This window comes from Gekko japonicus, unplaced genomic scaffold (genome assembly GCF_001447785.1).
Source record: "Gekko japonicus isolate JY-2015 unplaced genomic scaffold, Gekko_japonicus_V1.1 scaffold664, whole genome shotgun sequence".
NCBI classification, from domain to species: domain Eukaryota; kingdom Metazoa; phylum Chordata; class Lepidosauria; order Squamata; family Gekkonidae; genus Gekko; species Gekko japonicus.
The window spans coordinates 833806-855281 of NW_015166441.1; the positions used below are offsets into that span (position 1 = coordinate 833806).

The window sequence follows — 21476 nt, forward strand, 5'->3', positions numbered from 1 at the left end:
CTCCACCCCCTTCTTCTTCTTTTTTTTTTTTTGAAATAAGGAATCCCGGGGGAAAAACCTAAGGGGAAAAAAGGGGAAGAAAGAGAGGTCAGTGCAAGTAAAAAAGGAAAAGATGAAAGGCAAAAAGTTTGGCAAAGCCTAAAAACGCTGCTCTCCCTCTTGAGGCAGGAAAAGAACTGAGGATGAGGGTGACTCCCACACAGGAAACAGGAAGTTCTTGGAAGTCCTGCCTCCCTGAAAGGAGGGTGGGAATCACCCACAATCAGATGTCCTCCAGCTCAGAGGGAGAACATCAGCCAGTATCATAATCCCCCTGTATACATATTATGCATGGGATAGAAAAGATAGAGAAAGAAGTACTTTTCTCCCTTTCTTACAATACAAGTCATGAGCACTCAATGAAATTAATGAGTAGTAGTAGAAGACGGGGATGGCAAAGGATGAGATGGTTGGACAGTGTCATCGATGCAACGAACATGAAATTGAGCCAACTTCAGAGGACGGCGGAAGACAGGAGGGCCTGGCGGGAGCTGGTCCATGGGGTTGCGAAGAGTCGGACTCGACTGTGCGACTGAACAACAAAACTTAGAACAGATAAAAGGAAGTACTTCTTCACTCAAAGAGTAACTAATATGTGGAATTCACTGTTGCACAAAGTGGTGGTGGCTACAAGTATAGACAGCTTTAAGAGGTCCATCAGTGGCTATTAGCCACAAGCTATAGATGGAATACTATATCTAGGGCAGTGATGCTCTGTATTCTTGGTGCTTGGGGGGCAACAGTGGGAGTGCTTCTAGAGTTCTGGCCCCGCTGGTGGACCTCCTGATGGAACCTGGATTTTGGCCACTGTGTGACACAGACGTGGACTGGATGGGCCATAAGCCTGATCCAACACGGTTTCTCTTATGTTCTTATGGTCTAACAGTATTTTGAGTGCAGGGGTGAAAGAACATTAGAAAATTCCATATGCAGAAATCATTCCATTAATGCAAACTCTCTACTGGATCCAAGCCAATAAACAGACAACATAGCCATCAAAGACAATGTGAGTTTTTTCAGAGAGCTTTTAGATAAAATAAGTGTTCTTGGGACTATATGCATGAGAAATAAAGTAGCCAACAGCCATGACAGTGCAAGACCACAAGCTTTGCCATAAGTATGGAGAATCAATAAGTACTTTATCCTGCTATGTGTTGTTTGGTGCCAGTGTGCCTGAGCACTGGGGTTTTTTCTCTGAGACAACTACACTTACAACTATATCCTTTGACAGGGTGGGAGGCAGCAAGAGCTCACCTCAGGAATAAGGTAACCGTCACATGTAGGCTTCGCATGTATGGAACGCAAGCCTTGAGAAACAGCAATATGCACAGACCTCTAAAAACAGGAGTACCTCTATTCACACACACACATGCACAAATACTTCTATGACAAAACTTTATTCATATGATAATTCAGATTAAAATATAGATTCATATTTTGGAAGTAAAAAAAGAAAATGAATTGTCACTGTGCTTGTCTTTTAAAAATCTGAGTTTTGCACAGAAATGTCAGAGATTACACACTTCATGCATCTGTTGAAGTGGCCTTTTTCTTACAAGCTGTGCTACAACATCTGTTAAGTTTACTGAATTCATTTATATGTATGTGAAAGATCCAATAAAACTGCAGTAAGGTACCTGGTCATTTCTGACAGCTAAAAGTGTAATTTTCTAAATGAAAAAACTTACAGCTTCTCTTCCCAGTACTGGATAGAAAGGGGTACCAAATAGTTTTCTCCCATTGATTAATGCTTTCATTATGAAATTGGTCACTGTGAAAGGAAGAAAAATATTAAAGAAATCATGTTTCTTTAGAAATTCAATTTTGAATATTAGGGGCTTTCCCCCTCCAGTCTTACTTTTTCTGGAAACTCCTGCACCCAGGTTATGGTTCAAGTCAAAAGGATCTGAGCAAAGGAGATAAAAGAACAGGTAAACTATACTGCTAGCATTGTAATGAATGATTAATTTCTAGGTTTATAGTCCTTAACACATACATCTTCATTTTAACAGAAGAAAATGGTTATGATTAAATATTATGGGTTGAATCAAAAGGTGCCCTTCTGCATGCAGAAGGTAATTTCCACTTACAGAAGGGTTGTTTTAGATCTTACACTAACTAGAACATAGAATAAAAGTTCAACAAAATACAAAAATTATGTTCTGTTCACACAAGTTTTGGCAACCTCTTACACAAGCAGAAGCATGAAAACTGGTGTCGAAACCAGTTATCATGCATTAATTCTTGTACAAGTGTTCGTGAAACAGTGCTAGTTGATGTTTTTCTTTTACTCACTGCTCTCTGGATCCCAATCGAGACTTTAGTGAGCTTTATACCAGTTCAGAAATAATTATTTAATAAGTAACATTTCCTGTTAATGACTACTATAAATGTGGCTACACCAGTCAATATCGCACAGCATTAAGGGTATAATGCATATAAACATCCTACATTACTGTGAAAGTTCCTCTGGGGGATGTATTCTTTCTACTGATAACTAACATTCCATAAGTACCTTCAATAGCAATGCATTTGGATGTCCACTGTTTCTCAAAGGTGGTTAACAGCTTTTTCTGTCGAATGCTAATGACATATTCCTTGAAGTCAAACTCTTCAGTGTAAAATCGCAGTAACCCTAACCAGAGTTCTCCCAGTGATTCTGTGTTTTTCCCAAGAGAAGGTAAACGGTTTTTCTGTATAAAATTTAGAGCAGACTGAATTAACAAAAGCAGTTTTGTCTGAACATACTACTTTGGAATGGTATGTGAATCTCTTGTGAAACTGCATTTTCATAATGTAAGTTGACGCATAGTAACAGGCAAAGGGAATAAAGTTTTACAGTAATGGGAAATGCTCTATCTGAGGAGGCTCCAGATAAAGGCACCTTCCTGTCTCCCTCCTAGAATCCCCAGTTCTTTTTTTTTATTTCTTTTTACTTTTGTTTTTCAAAACAGATTAAGTTCTGAGACAGATAGTTCCCCAGCTAAAGGAATCACTGATGTTTAAAAGGGAAACTCCATCTAAATGATGTTGCAAGTCTACCCACTTCCTTCTCACTCTATAGGTTGACTGGATTCATAAGCAATCATAAGGTTTTTAAATGGAAAAGTCTGACTGGCAGCCTCGGTAGCCATGTTCATTATCTGCACAAATATAAAACACACAGTCCAGTACTTTGGCCATGACTTATACATACTCCCTAGTTGTAACAAGCCATTTGTTCTTTGAATGCTAAAAAAGAAAAAATGAGGTGGCATGCAGACAATGCCACCATAGCACTGTGCTGAGTTTTCCATCAAGAAACAGCAGTGTAGAGCTAACTCAGCAACAGGTCCTTAGGAAATACTGCTGAAGTTATTTATTTATTTATTCTTATTTTATTGGATTTGTATCCCGCCCTCCCTGCACAACGGACTTAGGCTGGGTTCCATCAAATATCATATACAATAATTAAAAACAGTTAAAATACATCAGATAAAATTTCTATAATCAAAGCCTCAACAGATGTAACCTGTCACAATTAGATTCCAGATATTGCTCAGATCTGATCCACCGAAGGGGAGGCCCAATAGATAGATAAAAGGAGGACACCTGCCGCCTCAACTAAAAGCCTGGCATAAGAGCTCCTTCTTGCAGGCCCAAGGTCAAGGTCAAGGTCAAGGTAAAGGTTTCCCTTGCTTGAAAGTCAGTCAAAGCCGACTCTAGGGATGCGGTGCTCATCTCCATTTCCAAGCTGAAGAGCCAGTGCTGTCCAAAGACATTTCCGTGGTCATGTAGCCAGCATGACTAAATGCCGAGGTGCACGGAACGCTGTTACCTTCCCACCAAAGTGGTACCTATTTATCTACCTGCAATTTCTTGCTTTTGAACTGCTAGGTTGGCAGGAGCTGGGACCAGAGACGGGAGCTCACTCCGTCATGCAGCACTCGGGTCTCAAACTGCTGAACTACTGACCTTCCGGTCTGCAGTTCAGTGTCTTAACCACTTGAGCCCTATGGAACTGTAAAAGGCCCCACAGGGCCCTGATCTCATGTGGGAGCTCAATCCACCAGGTAGAGGCCAGGGCCGAAAAAGCCCAGGCCCTAGTTGAGGTGAGACGGATGTCCCTGGGGCCAGGGACTACCAGTAGATTTTGGTTAGCAGATCGTAAAGCTCTTCAGGGCTCATAAGGAGAGAGGCTGTCTCGCAGGTATGCAGTCCTCTGGCCATATAGGGCTTTGAAGGTAAGCAACAGCACCTTGAAACAGATCCGGTACTCAACAGGCATCCAGTGCAGTTCACGGAAAGATAAGGTCAGCAGCAACAGATAGGCAATGCAGGAGCAGTTGTGTTACTTGGCTGCCTTCTAGGTACCTTATCTTATTGTACTTCAGCTCATCTGTAGTTGGTGCAGGGGCTCTTGTCTCCCTGCGCCATCATAAACAATGCATGTTCCATCCCCCCCCCCCCCCCCCCATGCTTACCCATAAATTATATAGTTTTTATGACGAACTTTGGTCATATAACTCCTACAACACTTGTACAATCAATCAATGTGTCACCTGAGTGTTTCAAAGAGAAGTCTAGAAGAGCTAGAAGGTTTGCTACCCATAGAGCAAAACATGGGAGTTTCCCCATGTGACAGTTTTCAAAAGGTTATGAATAGATTTCATTTGCGCTTCTTTATTTATAATTCTACATTTCTTAAAAGTTCTTTCTATAACTTTATCCACATCTGCTTTTTATAAAAACTTGCTTTTTAATTCTCCTTCCCTATGTTCAAAATACTGTGAATGAGGTTTTTTCCCATTTGCGCAATGCCAAGCACATCACTGTTTCTTCATAATAAGTTAGTGTATTTGCAAATGGGGACCCGCAAGAAACTTGTTGGAGCAGCTATCCCATTTCTCCCAGCTTTGCCTCCTCTCTTCTCCCCCTACTTCTCTCAGACTCTCACTCTTTCTCCCTCCTACCATCTCTTTTCTTACTCTCCTGCCTCCATGTCTGTCACTTTCTCTCTCTTTCTGCCCCATCACTCTCCTTCTGCCACCCCACCTCATCACTTTCTTTTTCTGCCCCCTACCCTTTCACACTTTCTGTCTCTTTCTGCCTTCTACCCATAACTCTCTCTTTCTGCCCCCATCACTCTCCCGGCTTCCCGCCCGCTTCCTCCGCCCCCACTGCAGCATCAGTGCTGGCGTGCTTCCAGCTGCCCATCTACTTCCCTTCCCCCACACACACACACAGTAGCAGTGCCTGGTATCCACGCAACACAATGGATCTCCCAACTACAGAGATCAGTTCCCCTTTGGGTTGCCAGCTTCAGGTTGGGAAGTTCCTGGAGAAGTGGGGGTGGAGTCTTGGGAGGATGGAATTTGGGGAGGGAAGCTATCTCAGCAAGGTATAATGCCATTGAGTCCACCCCCAAAGCAGCCATTTTCTCTTGGGGAACTGATCTCTGTCATCTGGGTGATCTCCAGCCCTCACCTGGAGACCGGCAATGCTATTTCCCTGGAGGAAATGACTGCTTTTGAGGATGGAGTATATGATTATACACCTCCTCAAAGCCCACCCTCCCCAGGCTTCACTCCTCAAATCTTCAGGAATTTCCCAACCTGGACCTGGCAACCCTATCTCCTTCCCACCCAACAGCCAGCCAGCCTTTATCTGCCCCTGTGTCTTCAGCTTTCTGCCCCCCCCCCCCGCCCCCTTAATTTGCCTGTAGCTCAGACAGGAGCACAGAATTGCAGGGCACTGGGGGAAATGCCACAGAAGTAAAGGCGAATCCTCATCTTTCATTCCAGCCTTACATTTAACTCTGGCAAATGCTTTTAGCACCTGCAGTCAGCTTCTACAGCAAGATAGGGATCTGAACCTGGGTCTCACAGACCTTACTCTGAAGCTCTAATCGCTACACCACACTAGCTGTCATAGGGTGGCTGTTACTGAACAATAGCAAGCAGCCAGTTGAGTCATGCAAGTTGAGTGGTACTAAGTCACTCAGAAGCTGCTGTCAGCCTCCAGGTGGGATCTGGAGATTCCCTAGAATTACAACTGAACCCCAGACAACAGAGATCTGTCCCCCTGGAGAAAATGGCTGCTTTGGGGAATGGATTCTGTGGCATTATACCATGCTGAGGACTCTCCCCTCCTCAAACCCTGCCTTCCTCGGACTTCACCACAAAATCTCCAGGAATTTCCCACCCTGGACCTGGCAACCTGAGTCAGGCCGAGCCCGAATGAATCCTCCCTCAAAGGCCAAAATAGGCCAGGAAAGGCCCTGCCCCCTCCCCTTGACTTTTGATTCATAAAAACTCAGCCTGGAATACTGTGGTTGCCTAGCAACAGCCACTGAGGGAATCTGTTTTTTAAAGCTATAGGTGCTCCTTTTCTCCGTTTCAGATTTTTTTTTAAAAAAAACCCTTTTTTATTTCACTTTTTCCTACAAACCTGGGGCCCTTTTCAGGTTTGTAGAAAATTCTGTCTTGCCTATTCACAGCTCTAGTCACCGGATTTAAGTATCCAAAGATTGGCCGAATTCATTGTTAGAATATAATATGTAGATTGTGTTATAATAAACCTATACCTAAGAATTCATTGTTTATTCCAGAATCAGAACATTACCAGTTCTTCAGTATCATCAAAGAAGAAAGCATTCCACCCATCAACCATTCTCTGGGGGATCTGTTGTCCATCAAATATCTAAAACATCATCAAGAATGAAGTAAATAAACAAGAAAAAGTACAGAAAAGATACAGGAAAAGAAATAACCTTTTTTAAAAGTCACTAGGGTCTCAACTGAGTCTACCTACCGAACATTAACAATTTTTTAATTAAAAAGAGATGTTAGAGCTCTAGCCTGCCAGAAAAACCACACACTCTGACCTGGAAGCCCTGATTCTTCATATCAGATATGGGTATTAGCATGGTGGGTGAGACAGATGATAGTTGTAGTTACTTATTGGTAATGGCAATGCAGTCTACATTTGCTCAAAAAGAGAATTGCTCGAAAAAAACTGTCTGACATTTTAGATAACTCTTGGTTAAGGACAATCAAGGTCAAAACAATAGTTCACCCTTTTTAGGTAAAGGTAAAGGTTCCCTTGCTCGAAAGCCAGTCAAATCCCACTCTAGGGTTGCGGTGCTCATCTCTATTTCAAAGCCGAAGAGCCAGCGCTGTCCGAAGACATTTCCGTGGTCATATGGCTGGCATGACTAAACACCAAGGCGCACGGAACGCTGTTACCTTCCCGCTGAAGTGGTACCTATTTAACTACTTGCAATTTCTTGCTTTCGAACTGCTAGGTTGGCAGGAGCTAGAACTAGAGACGGGAGCTCACTCCGTCATGCGGCACACTCGGGTCTTGAACTGCTAAACTATCGACCTTCCACAGCCTGCAGTTCAGCGTCTTAACCACTTGAGCCACCGCAGCTCTTTTTACTTAAAAATAAAAAAGATTGTCACGTCTTATCTTTTAGCTCCATTTGAAGTCACACATTTTTCTTGACTTCAGACAGATTCAGACATAACAAAATAGCAATTCTACATAGGAATTAATGTGTTACACCATACATATGACAACTGTACATGCAGATTTTTCACTGCTTATATGTGCAGCAAAAAGCCTGCACATGCAATTGTCATGCATGATGATACACATCAATTCCAGCAATAAAGGAAGCTCATGTTGGCAAATTAAGAGCCCCAAGTAGCTAGGGCAAGACACATTTGTTCCATCAACAGCTTTACATTGAATAATAGCTAAGACCATCACTGAGAAAAAGTAGTGAGAATTCTCAAAACTATTGTTCACCCGCCTTTTCCTAATAACGTACCTCTTGAAGAACTGGGATAACTGGTGGATTTCTCTGTTGTAGGAAGTATAACACCATAAGAATATAGGCGTATGAAGACAGACTCCCTCTGGATGCATCGCCAATGTCACAGCGCTAGTCAACGAAACATATAAGAAAACGGAACACAAAATTTAGCTCTAATAATTATGACATTGAACAAACATTGCTTTCATAAATCAAATATTTGTTAAATAATAAATTATGTTTTGTGATGCAGCCAAATCTGAATATTGTACTTTTAGCCTTTGTTAAGCACTAAAGTAATAACTGAAGTCAAATGCACTCAAGGACAATTTATTACTGAAAGTTCTCATTCATGGGAAATACCAAATATTGTATACATCTGAAAAGCTCGGCAACTGCTTCTGCACACCTGTGAGGGATTTGCATGCATCACATAAGCAGAAGTTTCCCGTTTTTCTGATTTAATTACATTTTTACCCCTCAGTCAGGTTCCCCCCCATCCCCCATTTTATACTTTCACAATTATTTAAGTTAGGTTAGGCTGAATGTGACCTTCATCGCCAAATAGTGATCTGAACCTTTATCTCTTCAGTATCGACAATGAGGTCAATTTTATGACCACTACACCACACTATCTCTGCTATGCTACATCACAACCTCTTTCGAAACTGATGAGAATCATTTGTGATACAGCACAGGAGTTTGTTCTTCGAAGTAAAAAATTAAAAATATTTTTTTTGCTGTTTATGCACAAAGTCCTTGGGCATGCCTAAAGTAGAGTTTTGTGTCCTGGCAGCTATATATTTTATTTTGCTATGAAATGTTCCAGAGTGAAAACATAGCTAACAATAATGCCTCTTGCCCAATGTTCCCTCTAAGCTGTGGAGTCTTGTGAGCAAAAATTCTACTTTGTGAGCTGTTGGCATTAAAGTTGTGAGCAAGTGACTTGGCTACGGCATAAATTGGTTTGCTCTGGAGCCAGCCCTTCCTGAGCGAAGACGAAAATGTGTGAGCCGGAGGCTAAAAAACTATGAGCTAGCTCACACTAACTCATCTTAGAGGGAACACTGCTCTTGCCACCTATCAGTAAGGTTATAATTAGAAGACCTAGAGTAGCAGTTTTAGACTTACAAGAAAGTGATTCTGCTGTACAGTATGAAAATGCATATTAAAATTCTATCACTGCATCCAATTTAAGTCGTCGGTCATACCAACGTTCAAAAGCTAACAATTATTGTGGATCCTTAATTTAATGTTGACTAATCTGATTAGCATTGACTATGCTAAAGCCTTTGACTGTGTGGATCACAACAAACTATGGCAGGTCCTTAAAGAGATGGGAGTACCAGACCACCTCACATGTGTATAAGGGTCAAGAAGCGACAGTTAGAACCAGATATGGAACAACTGATTGGTTTAGCATAGGAAAAGGAGTACGACAAGGATGTATATTGTCACCTTGCTTATTTAATATATATGCAGAGTACATCATGTGAAATGCTGGCCTGGATGAATCACAAGCGGGAATTAAGATTGCTGGGGAAAAGATCAACAACCTCAGATATGTAGACGATACCACTCTAATGGCAGAAAGTGAAGAGGATCTAAAGAGCCTCTTGCTCAAAGAGGAGAGCGCAAAAGTGGGCTTGAAGCTCAACATCAAAAAAACTAAGATCATGGCATCACTCCTTGGCAAATAGAAGGGGAAGTCGTGGAAGTAGTGACAGACTTCACGTTCCTGGGATCCCAGATCACCGCAGACTGTGACAGCAGCCATGAAATTAAAAGACGCCTGCTCCTTGGGAAGAAAGCGATGGCGAACCTAAACAGCATGATAAAAAGTAGAGACATCACCCTGCCAACAAAAGTCTGCATGGTCAAAGCAATGGTATTCCCAGTAGTCATGTATGGCTGCGAGAGTTGGACTATAAGGAAGGTCGAGTGCCGAAGAATAGATTCTTTTGAACTAGGGTGCTGGAGAAGACTATTGAGAGTCCCTTGGACTGCAAGAAGATCAAATCAGTCAATACTAAAAGAAATCAACCCTGACTGTTCCCTGGTTGGCCAGATAATGAAACTGAAGCTCAAATATTTTGGCCACCAAATGAGAAGGGAGCACTCACTGGAGAAGACCCTGATGCTGGGAAAGATTGAAGGTAAAAGAAGACGGGGACGGCAAAGGATGAGATGGTTAGACAGCGTCATAGATGCAACGAACATGAAGTTGAGCAAACTTCAGAGGACGGCGGAAGACCGGAAGGCTTGGCGTGATCTGGTCCATGGGGTCGCGAAGAGTCGGACTCGACTGTGCAACTGAACAACAATCACTAGTAGACTCACTAGCAACACCAGAGAAACTGCCCCAGAGCAGAATTTTCACCTAAGCACATATACATATTAACTGTTTAGAATAATGATACTAATGATTGTCATGTTATGGGGCTCATAATGCAAACCATCTAAGTGGAAAAGACTCAACCCATTTCTAAGTTGGATGCATACCCTTTTGAATGTGCCATTTACCTTCCCTGTCATTTTTCCCCATTCCCAAGCATCAAACCTTGGGCTGGGCTGGATCCAGTGGCAGGAGAATGCAAGAACTATGCAAGGATGTCAGGAGACTGCAATAGGGAGGGGATAAAACTGCTCATCCATCAACAGAGTTCCACTCATAAAAGAGGCAGGAGAGAGCAATTTCATCCCCTTTCCCCTCCACACCACTGCCTCCTGACCCACACACAGCTATTACTCCACATGGGTTCCACAACCTCAGAAATAAATTTTCCTAGGTTTGGAAAAAAACTGCTGGAAGTAAGGGAAAGCTAGGAAGATCAACACCTGCTGCTGCTGGATCACAGGATCCAACCCATTACCTGTGCAAAGAGAAGAAGAGGAGGGAAGGAGCTCCATAAATCTAAACAAGAAATTACTGGAATTAGATTTGCAAGGGGAAGAGGAAAATCTGGCAAAGTCAGAGAGAGATGTCCCTTTGCATGAATATGTGGGGATTGTTTGGGGTTTTTTTTTGCAAGAGTTCCTGTTGATCACTTGCAAAAACTCCTTGAACTTTTTCAAGCATTTAGCATAGACACTTACAAAAAAGCTACTTCATTTATTTATGTGTTTAGGCACTTGTTCTTTTTCTTTTTTCGATCTTGGAAAAAGGTGTTTTACAGCAGAAATGTGGCTTACTCTAATAAAACTCCCAAAAGATATACAAACACTAAAAACAAAAAATGCCATAAAATTACTGGCAACATAAAACATCATTCAAAGACTTCCCAGAATAAAAATGTTTTCCATTTCCTCTGGAAATCTCAGAGAAACAGTACAAGATTAAACTCCTGGAGGAGGGAATTCCACAATCTAGGGGCAGCAGACCAAAAGGCCCCCCTACAAGTCTTCACTAACCTCATTACAGACAATACATATCCTACAGGAAGACATCATTCATACATCTTAAGACTCAGGTGGGTTGATCCTTCAAGTACTTTGGACCTTGCATGAGGCATAGAAGCAAACTGGAAGCCAGTGCAATTGAGTCAGCACTGGTTTGATGTATTCTGTGAGAAGTTCCAGTCAAGTCTCTGGCTACTGCACTTTGCACCAGCTGAAGCTTACAAACCATCTTCAATGACAGCCACACATAAAAGTATGCTGCAGTATTCCAATCTGGATGTTACCAAGGCATGTGTGACAACAGCCAGGTTGGCTTTCTGCAGGAATTCTTGAAGTTGGCAAACTGGCCTCAGCTGGAAAAACTTTATGCTGTATACCTGCTCTTCATGAGGTATAATCTCTATCCAGAATAGGATGTGCATCTACTTTACTCTCAATCTACAACACTTCTCTCTTGTCTTGATTAAACTTCAGTTTATTCACCCTCAATCCTCATTGCTTCCAAACTTACTGGTTTAATATTTCTACAACCTCTCTGGATTTATATGGAAAAGAGAGGAGTTTAATCCTCACTAGTTCAGAGTATAATTTTCAAAGCAAGTTCCATCAGCTACTGGGAACAGAAATGGTCTAGCACACCAACCTATACACTAAAGTTATACTTGCTATATATTACCTTTGCAAAAACTTTCATTGTGTATCCCAAGTATTGTACCCTTGGATCAATGGCTGCATAGGTTGCAAGCATTCTTGTGTTGTGCTGCGCCTGAAAACGAAGTCAAGGATTCAGATACCAGACTGGAGTTCAGAACATTACCATGTGCAATCCAATTGTATGAAATAAGGTAAAGGTTCCCTTGCTCGAAAGCCAGTCGAATCCGACTCTAGGGTTGCGGTGCTCATCTCCGTTTCAAAGCCGAAGAGCCAGCGCTGTCCGAAGATGTTTCCGTGGTCATGTGGCCGGCATGACTAAACACCAAGGTGCACGGAACGCTGTTACCTTCCCACCGAAGTGGTCCCTATTTATCTACTTGCAATTTCTTGCTTTCGAACTGCTAGGTTGGCAGTATGAAATACTATCCAACAATAGTCTATGCACGTTTACATTACAAAATTTGGGGTTGGTCACAGGACAACATATAGACAGTTCAAAATACAATCAAATGCATATATACAAAGTGATAAAGAAAGACCACAGGTGCTTATAAATGACTAGCTGCATGACTGTCTTCTTAATAAGAAGAGAAAGTCGGGCTCAGTATTATGGACAACATGTATAAAAATGGTATGAAAAATGCACCTCTTCTTTAATTTCAGTCTTTTGCCTGTAAGTTTTTAAATACTGTATTGCGTGCAATATTTAGACCTTAAGGAATTATCTAATAGTGGAGTATGATCTGCTTGCTGAGATGGTGACTATCATCAAATGTGAAGGGGCTAATAAAAGTTAAGAAGGCTAGCTCCAGTCTAAAAGCTTGCAGAAGGAGCTGACAGTTAAAATATTTTCCATATCTTTCCCTTCCACCATCAATCTGCAGTTTATTCTGAAAGTTCCTTCTGATGGTCAGGGGGCCCTTGTGAACACAACAAATCCCAGTATGGGAGGCTACACTGGGAAGGGAGAACTGTGTGCAATCACCTCCTTTTCCTTCCTCGGTCAGTACAAGTTGCTAGTGGAAGTGGGGAGAGGAGGAGGTTTTACCTAAATCCCCTTCTTCACTGTAGCCCCATACAATGGTGTATTTTCTTCAAGAGGGTCTCCTGACCATCAGAAAGGGTTTTCAGGACAATGGCCTCCCATCCCAATGGTGACTTTTGACTCTCAAACGCTTACACCCTGGAAATGTTGTTGGTAAAGATGGACAAGATTTCCAGGGTATAAGCTTCTGAAAATTAATGATCTCTTTATCAGTTACATAGGAATGGGGATCCATGAGCCCTTATATCTCAGTAAAAAGGGAGGAGTGTCACAAGAAGAAAAAACGCATAATGTAATCAGCTTGGTTAGAGAAAGAGAAAAATGCTTAGGGGTAGGAAATGCAGAAAATTAGCATCTGTAGGAAGATAAGAATCCTATCTTCAAAAAGTGTAGGAGGTGGGGAGTTGGTGCTACATCTAGGGCAAATGTATTGACTTATACATTAACAAGTTGTTAAGAAAATTACATGTATATATAGGAAGGTTTAAACCTACTACAGCTGTCCCCTTTTTATGGTGGTGGACTTTCTCAATCTCTCTCCCTGATTCTTGTAACTTCTACAGCACAAATGAATGGACCATTTATAAAGACCAACTAACATTTTATGAAACACAGACCACTTTTGCATTTCAACTTTGCCCTAAACATTTTAAATATTGCTGGTAATTTTTAAACTTTAAGGAATTAGCACATATAAACACATTTTCACCCCTCACTAGGAACAGTACTTTACTTGCCAGTGTATTGTATAAGCTGATATCTCCTTCTAAGCCACTTCGTCTGTGCTCAAATTTTACTATAGGCACTTTGGCTGTGGTTATAGGCAGAATGTTTCTTAAACCTGAGAAGGAAAAGTTTCAGCATGTAAACTATTATTTATAATAAAGTATTCACATAAATGCACATTACCAAGCAACACAAAATCAGTACATGTACCTGGGTGCTTCTTAAGAACTTTTGCCAAATTTTCTATAATTTCCTTACAATTTAATTTCTAGATAAAAGAAATAAAAGCCCAAGTTACTACTTACACAGACATCCTTTTAAAAATTCAGATACAAACAAACACTTTGAATAAGCATTTGATATTATTATAAATCTTCCTTTAATTCAGCTTCAAAAGCGAAACTCCTACCTCTGCATTTTCATGGCCTTCAAGTGTCATGCAAATATCCAGGTCACTGTCACGGAATCCAAATCCATTCTTTGAAGAGCCAAACAGACATAACCTGGCTTTGTCTGACCAAAAGAACAAGTGGCACAGATTTTGTACTACCATTAGACTTGCTTACAATGGAAAGTTATCAACTGACATTTAAGGTCAGGATCACATGCAACACATTTCACAGATACAATAGCATTGAAATCCATATTTCTGCAGAGTATATGTAGCTACTGAAAGAATTGGCTTTTATGTCACAGTGTAGTAATAAATAAAATGCAAATGACTGATACTTTTACAAAATGTACCTGTGAAAGAGACACATGTTTACCATAGTACAATAAGCTTCAGGAGTTTGTGTATGAAATACAATCATTATGATTGTTTTTCCAAGACACAAAATACACAAATCCTACCTCCTGTTTTAATTTATTTACTTTATTTACATCATTTATAACCCAACCTCTCAACCTTTCTCCCCAATGGGTACTCAAAGCAGCTTATAATATTCTCCCTTTGTCCATTTTCTCCTCAGAACAACCCTGTGAGGTAAGTTAGGCTGAGAGTGTGTGACAGGCCCAAAGTAACTCAGCAAGCCTCCATGGCAGAGTGGGGATGCAAACACTGGTCTCCCAGATCCTAAGCCAACGTTCTAACAACTATACTGTGGTTGCAGTTAATAATCAACCAATGGGTTTCTCACTCCTCTTAATTTTTCACATTAGTTTTTCTGTGCCTACCGAAATGAGCTATTCCAAGCTAGATATTCTTTGGCATTCATCAGCTGAAAATCACTTCAGCTTGAAGATAATTGTCTGCCAGAGTGTGTTCAATAGTGTTCCTGCTACTGGAGACACTGGGTGCCATCAGCAAAGCTCCCCCTCATGCTGCACCCCAATGACCTCCACAAATGCTCCTCATGGAGGGCAGGGAGTCATCAAGAGGAACATGCGTGGAGGATGAAAAGAGGGTCTGCTGTGGGAAAGGAGAATCAGCAAAAAAAGCAGAGGGCAGAACGAGATCTTTGGATACATACATATACGAAGCAATATTTCAGGACTTAATCAATATATCCAATAGTCAACATGGTCCCACCTGCAGGTATTTAGATCTGAAGATCAGGGCCATGTACAGACAAGACAGATCTTTCTAAAGACCTGGGACAACCCCCCAGTTTGCAGAAAAATCTGAACTTTTTTTTTACAGCGAGGATTTAAAAATCCTTAAAAAATAAAAGATTAGCAAGATCTCACAACGGTCCACCAAGAAATCACAACTGCCATCTTAGGGGTTGCCTAGCACCCTCCAAGATTCATTGGAAGTGGTGGGGGAACACAGCTGGGAGGAAAAGAAGGTGGCAGCAAGGGATAATTGGGACTTAATGCTTGCAGTGTTTGGGATGGGACTGGAGGAAGTAAGCAGCACTGGCTAGGAGGAAATGGAAGAACTGCAGCTGCCTTTATCCCTACACACACACAGAAGATAAGGAAAACAAAGGCCAGTGTGACTTTCTCTATCAATGGGGAGGGGACTTCCAGCTGGAAGCAGCAACACTGCTGTGGCTTCTATTCTTCCCCACACTGGAGAGAAGGCGAGCTATGGCAATGCTCCTTTCTCTGTCCTCCCTTCCCCACCTGTTGCTCTAGCCCCTGCCAGGCAAAGAAGGTGAGCAAGCAGGGGAAAAGTGGGGAGCAACAACAGCAGCTTCTAAACCCCCCCCCACACACTGTGAGCACAAACATGGTCAGTATGCAGTGCCCACCTCCTCCAGCTGCCAGCTTCTTTTGTCCTAGTGGCCAGGAGGTGGTGGCAGGGAAGGCAGACAGAAGAAAGAGGGGCCTCAGGAGGGCAAGGGGAAGGTGGGGACCAGTGTTGGGGTAAGAGGGGGAAGAAATAGCGTGTTAAAGGAAAAAGATGGGAGGTGGAGGCTATGGGAGGAGGGGACAGAGAAAGGTGGCTGGGGTGGCAGAAGCAAGAGGTGAATTTTCCCGTTACCTTCTCACAGGTCCCCATTTCTATGATTGTGTTTTTAGATGAGACCATCTGTACTGATAACCCTGATCTAGACAGCCCAGACTAGCCTGATCTCATCAGATACTGGAAGTTAAGCAGGGTCAGCATTAGGATGGGAGACCACCAAGGAATACCAGGGTCATAACACAGAGGCAGACAATGGCAAACCACCTCTGAATGTCTCTTGCCTTGAACACCCTACCAGGGATTGCCATAAGTCAGCTGTGACTTGGCGGCAAAAAAACAATAAGAACTGTACTAATGTTCTAAAATTATATATTTTAATATGAGCATATAAAGTAATATACTGTATAGCTCTAATGTAATGTTTCGCTATGATCTACCTTGAGTGCCACAATACACAGGATATCAAGTATTTTAAACAAATATCAAATAGAGCTGTAAAGCATAGGATATACAGCTGCAAACTTTTAGAACAGTATATCTTATTAAATATACATACACACATACAACATCTTTAAAGAAAACCAAATATACTTTCTATTACACACCATTGTACTCTTTTCGAATAAACCTTTCCAAACTTGCCAGAATCTGTTCTCTGTTTTGTTGTTCTGAGAAAGGAGGTGACAATTCATCTAAAGAAAGAAAAATTTAAGACTTTTAACAATATAATCATCAAATACATCTATTTTAACACAGCTCTCACTGATCACTTTTATTAATTCCTAGGACTTCCCCAGAGCATTCTAGCAATAACATTTTACATTTATTTTACAAATTCTCTTTAAATATCTGACAAAACTCTCACGCATGTGTGTCCAACCTTTATGAACCTTTATGGGCACCTTTGGAATTCTGGCACAGGGTGGTGGGTGCAACCAAAGAATGGCTGCAGCAGAAGGTGGAGCCAAACACAAAATTTCAGGCATTGGTTATGCATAAAGCTAACAGTAACTCTTGAGCATTTCAGGAAAACTCTCTGCTTAACAGTATGCCTTTTAAAATGAACATACTGTTTAAAAGTAGTTTATTACTTACATACAGTTTACGCTCAGTCATGCAATAAAGATCCTTGAGCTCTGGTGGCAATTGCTGCCAAATCTATGTGCTTTTGAGTCTGCACGACCAATCAGACCTGCAATGGCCAATCTGAAGTCTGGCTGGGCAGAAGCCCCACCCACTTTCTTTTTTTTTTTTGGTAAACAAATTTTTATTTTCTTAGGAACATAACATATAAGATTAAATCATTCAGTCCATTGTTTACCTCATTCCCTTCCTCCCCTCCCTCCAGTGGCTTCCCGCAATGCTTCTCCCCCTTCTTACAAATTTCATTATATCATTAACACATCATTTGTTATCATCCAACCACAAGATAACATCATTTGACTTTGCCCCACCCACTTTCTAAAAACCCTTGGCTGACACCAGAAAAGGTGTCAGCAAGCACCATGGCAGCAATGGTGCCACGTTGGGACTCCTGCTCTTGAGGACAACGTTTTAAGGCTTTGAATACGTGCTACAGAATCCAGAATCCTTGATTACCAAAACCACTTTTCTCATCACCTTGGACTATACCCACTGCCCAGGTGGTCTTACTGTGAACTAGAATGGGAATATATTCTTCTGTCTGTCTCATCAAAGTAACTTTCTCCCATTGCGTTCAGTATGGGAAACCTTTAAGCTATAAGTAAATACCATTAAATTTTAAAATAGAATGCAAAATTTGGCCAGCAGCAAAACCATACTTACCAAAGCATCTTTTACAGACTAGATCAAGTATTTCCCTAAATCTACTTGTCATTGGTGGTAGAGGTTTCAGATCAATTTTCTTAAAATCCTCTGGGCAGTCATTTTTGGAATGGCCATCCCTTTTGCAGATACTGCATACTATTGTTGGAGGCTATGAAAAAATCAAAACAAAGTGATTTATTTTAAAACTGTTTAAGTGTTTCAGTAGTAAATGGGTTCAACTATCAACTCAACTTACTGAGCAGCTTTGAAAAGTCACTCATCTTTCAAGCCTGCTTTTACATAAGAAATTGGGAGGAGAAGCACACCAGGGGTCTTTTTGTAGAAAAAGAGCTGCAGGAGCTCATTAGCATAACTCATTAGCATGTGCCACACCCCTGACATCACCGGAAGTGTGTCATAAGGCCACACCCCCTGACATCACCGGAAGTGTGTCATAAGGCCACACCTCCTGACATCACCGGAAGTATGTCAGAAGGCCACACCCCCTGACATAAGCCTTCTGGAGGGGTCCCCATTTGGAAGAAAAGCAGGGTTATCAATGTGCACAGATAGACAGAGAGACAGAGGAAGAGACAAGGGACTGTTCTTTGCAGTAAAAGCCAGAAGTCTCCTTTAAATAAAATCTAGCTCTGAGCTTCTGGCCTAAGACAACTGCAGATCTGCTTTCCCGATATCAATGACAGCAGCAACAAATCAAACATTTGGTACCCAGATATGCAGAAGCTATGAAATAGCTGACTGATATTGCCTCTTTATTTCTGGCACCACAATCAAAGGATAGATTTGTCTGTGTAACAGTTTAAGTAGGATCAACTTCTGTGCAGCATTTCTAGGCTAGATGTTACAACAGAAAGATTAGAAGAGCACAGCAGATCTGATAGTTCTGAATAGATTACTGGGCAGGCTGCAGGAATATTGGGGGAAAGCCGACAGGAGATGAAAAGTCTCTGGTTCGGGTTGGCTCATCTCAGAGAGATGAGGGGGTACCTGTTGCTTTTCTACAGGGAGGTGGATTGAAATTGTCCACTGAGACCATGGCTAGTGACATGGACTGCCTGACAAGGTCTCGAGATTGCAAGAGGAAGGTGGCAGGCTTAACCAGTATGGGAAATTACAGCTGTTTCTATACAAATGCTCGAAGTGTCCGAGGTAAAATCGGGGAGTTGGAGTGCTTGGTGTCAGAGGGAAAAATAGACATTGTGGGTATTTCAGAAACTTGGTGGGATGAGGAAAATCAGTGGGATACGGTGATTCCCGGTTATATATTATATCGGAAGGATAGGGGGGGAAGGGTTGGAGGTGGGGTGGCTCTGTATGTCAGAGAGGGTATAAAGTCCAGAAAGATCGAGAGGCTAAGAGAATTGGATTCGCTTCTTGAAGTTCTGTGGGTTGAAATAGGGGGGCCAAAAGGAAACTTAACACTGGGAGTTTGTTATCGCCCACCGGATCAAAAGATAGAGGAGGATTATAAAATGATGAATGAATTAAAGATAGCAGCTAGACAAAAACACTGTGTCGTAATAGGTGATTTTAACTACCCACACATTGATTGGGTCAATATGTGTTCTAGTCGAGAGAAAGAGATTGAGTTTCTAGACACTCTAAATGACTGTGCTATGGAGCAGATGGTCATGGAACCTACCAGGGGAGAGGCGATCCTTGATTTGGTCCTAAGTAACACTCAAGACCTGGTGAGAGATGTAAAAGTGATTGCACCGCTTGGGAACAGTGATCATAATGTTGTTGAGTTCAACATTTGTACAAATAGGGAATTGGCCAAAAAGACTCACACAACCACTTTTAACTTTAAAAGGGGTAATTTTTCTGATATGAGGGGACATGTGGGGAGGAAACTGAAGGGAAAAGTAGAAAGGGTCAAAACCATTGGGGAAGCTTGGAAACTGTTTAAAACTACAATTCTAGAAGCTCAAATAAAATATATTCCGCAGGTTAGGAAAGGCACAAACAGGTATAAGAAAAAGCCTACATGGTTAACAAACAAAGTAATGGAAGCTGTAAAAGGTAAAAAGGATTCCTTTAAGCGGTGGAAAGCTAGTCACAGTGAGGCTGATAAAACAGAACACAGGCTATGGCAAATAAAATGCAAGTCTGTGGTCAGGCATGCAAAAAGGGAATATGAGGAGCATATAGCAAAAAATGTAAAGACCAACAATAAAACTTTCTTCAAATACATTAGAAACAGGAAACCAGCCAGGGAGGCAGTGGGGCCCTTGGATGACCAAGGGGTAAAAGGAGTACTGAAGGATGATAGGGAAATGGCTGAGAAGCTAAATGCATTTTTTGCCTCCGTCTTCACTGTGGAAGATGAGAGGTGCTTGCCCACTCCAGAGCCGCTGAGTTCGGGAGGGGTGTTGAAAGACCTGAGTCAGATTGAGGTGACGAGAGAGGAGGTCCTAAAACTGATAAACAACTTAAAAACTGATAAATCACCAGGCCCAGATGGCATACATCCAAGAGTTCTGAAAGAACTCAATTGTGAACTTGTGGATCTCCTGACAAAAATATGTAATCTCTCCTTAAAATCAGCCTCCATTCCTGAGGACTGGAAGGTAGCTAATGTCACTCCCATCTTTAAAAAGGGTTCCAGAGGAGATCCGGGAAATTACAGGCCAGTCAGTCTGACGTCGATACCGGGTAAATTGGTGGAAACCATTATTAAGGAAAGAATTAGTAGGCACATAGATGAACAAAACCTATTGAGGCAGACTCAACATGGGTTCTGTAAGGGAAGATCTTGTCTCACTAACCTGTTAATGTTCTTTGAGGGGGTGAACAAACATGTGGACAAGGGGGATCCAATAGATATTGTTTACCTTGACTTCCAGAAAGCTTTTGATAAAGTTCCTCATCAAAGGCTCCTAAGCAAGCTCAAAAATCATGGGATAAAAGGACAAGTCCTTTTATGGATCAAAAACTGGCTAATTAATAGAAAACAGAGAGTGAGTATAAATGGGCAGTTCTCCCAGTGGAGGGGTGTAAGCAGTGGGGTACCACAGGGATCAGTACTTGGTCCACTGCTTTTTAACTTGTTCATTAATGATTTGGAGTTGGGAGTAAGCAGTGAAGTGGCTAAATTTGCGGATGATACGAAGTTGTTCAGGGTGGTGAAAACCAGTGAGGATTGTGAGGCACTCCAAAGGGATCTGTCAAAGTTGGGCGAGTGGGCGTCAACATGGCAAATGGGGTTCAATGTGGCCAAGTGCAAGGTGATGCACATTGGAGCCAAAAATCCTAACTATAAATACACGTTGATGGGGTCTGAACTGGCAGAGACAGATCAAGAGAGAGATCTTGGAGTTGTAGTAGATAACTCACTGAAAATGTCGAGACAGTGTGTGACTGCAATAAAGAAGGCCAATGCTATGCTGGGGATTATTAGGAAGGGTATTGTAAACAGATCAGCCAATATCATAATGCCGCTATATAAATCAATGGTGCGACCTCATCTGGAATACTGTGTGCAATTCTGGTCACCACACCTTAAAAAGGATATTATAGCTTTGGAAAAAGTGCAGAAAAGAGCAACTCGAATGATAAAAGGGTTGGAACACTTTCCCTATGAGGAACGGTTAAGGCGCTTAGGGCTCTTTAGCTTGGAGAAACGACGACTGAGGGGTGACATGATT

At 41.8% G+C, this 21476-nt stretch overlaps 1 protein-coding gene across 1 annotated transcript in view; it reads right to left on the bottom strand.

Moving 5' to 3' along the window:
* Positions 1–21476, bottom strand: part of ZCCHC11 (zinc finger, CCHC domain containing 11) — a 63750-nt gene that overhangs the window by 17671 nt on the left and 24603 nt on the right. The window contains exons 13-23 of the mRNA XM_015411981.1: positions 17827–17977; positions 16626–16712; positions 14074–14177; positions 13875–13932; positions 13676–13779; positions 11916–12005; positions 7856–7969; positions 6643–6720; positions 2555–2732; positions 1898–1945; positions 1728–1810 (exon numbers count right to left, since the gene is read on the bottom strand). Coding sequence (XP_015267467.1) covers positions 1728–1810; positions 1898–1945; positions 2555–2732; positions 6643–6720; positions 7856–7969; positions 11916–12005; positions 13676–13779; positions 13875–13932; positions 14074–14177; positions 16626–16712; positions 17827–17977 — 1095 coding nt within the window. The remainder of the gene's footprint in view (positions 1–1727; positions 1811–1897; positions 1946–2554; positions 2733–6642; positions 6721–7855; positions 7970–11915; positions 12006–13675; positions 13780–13874; positions 13933–14073; positions 14178–16625; positions 16713–17826; positions 17978–21476) is intronic.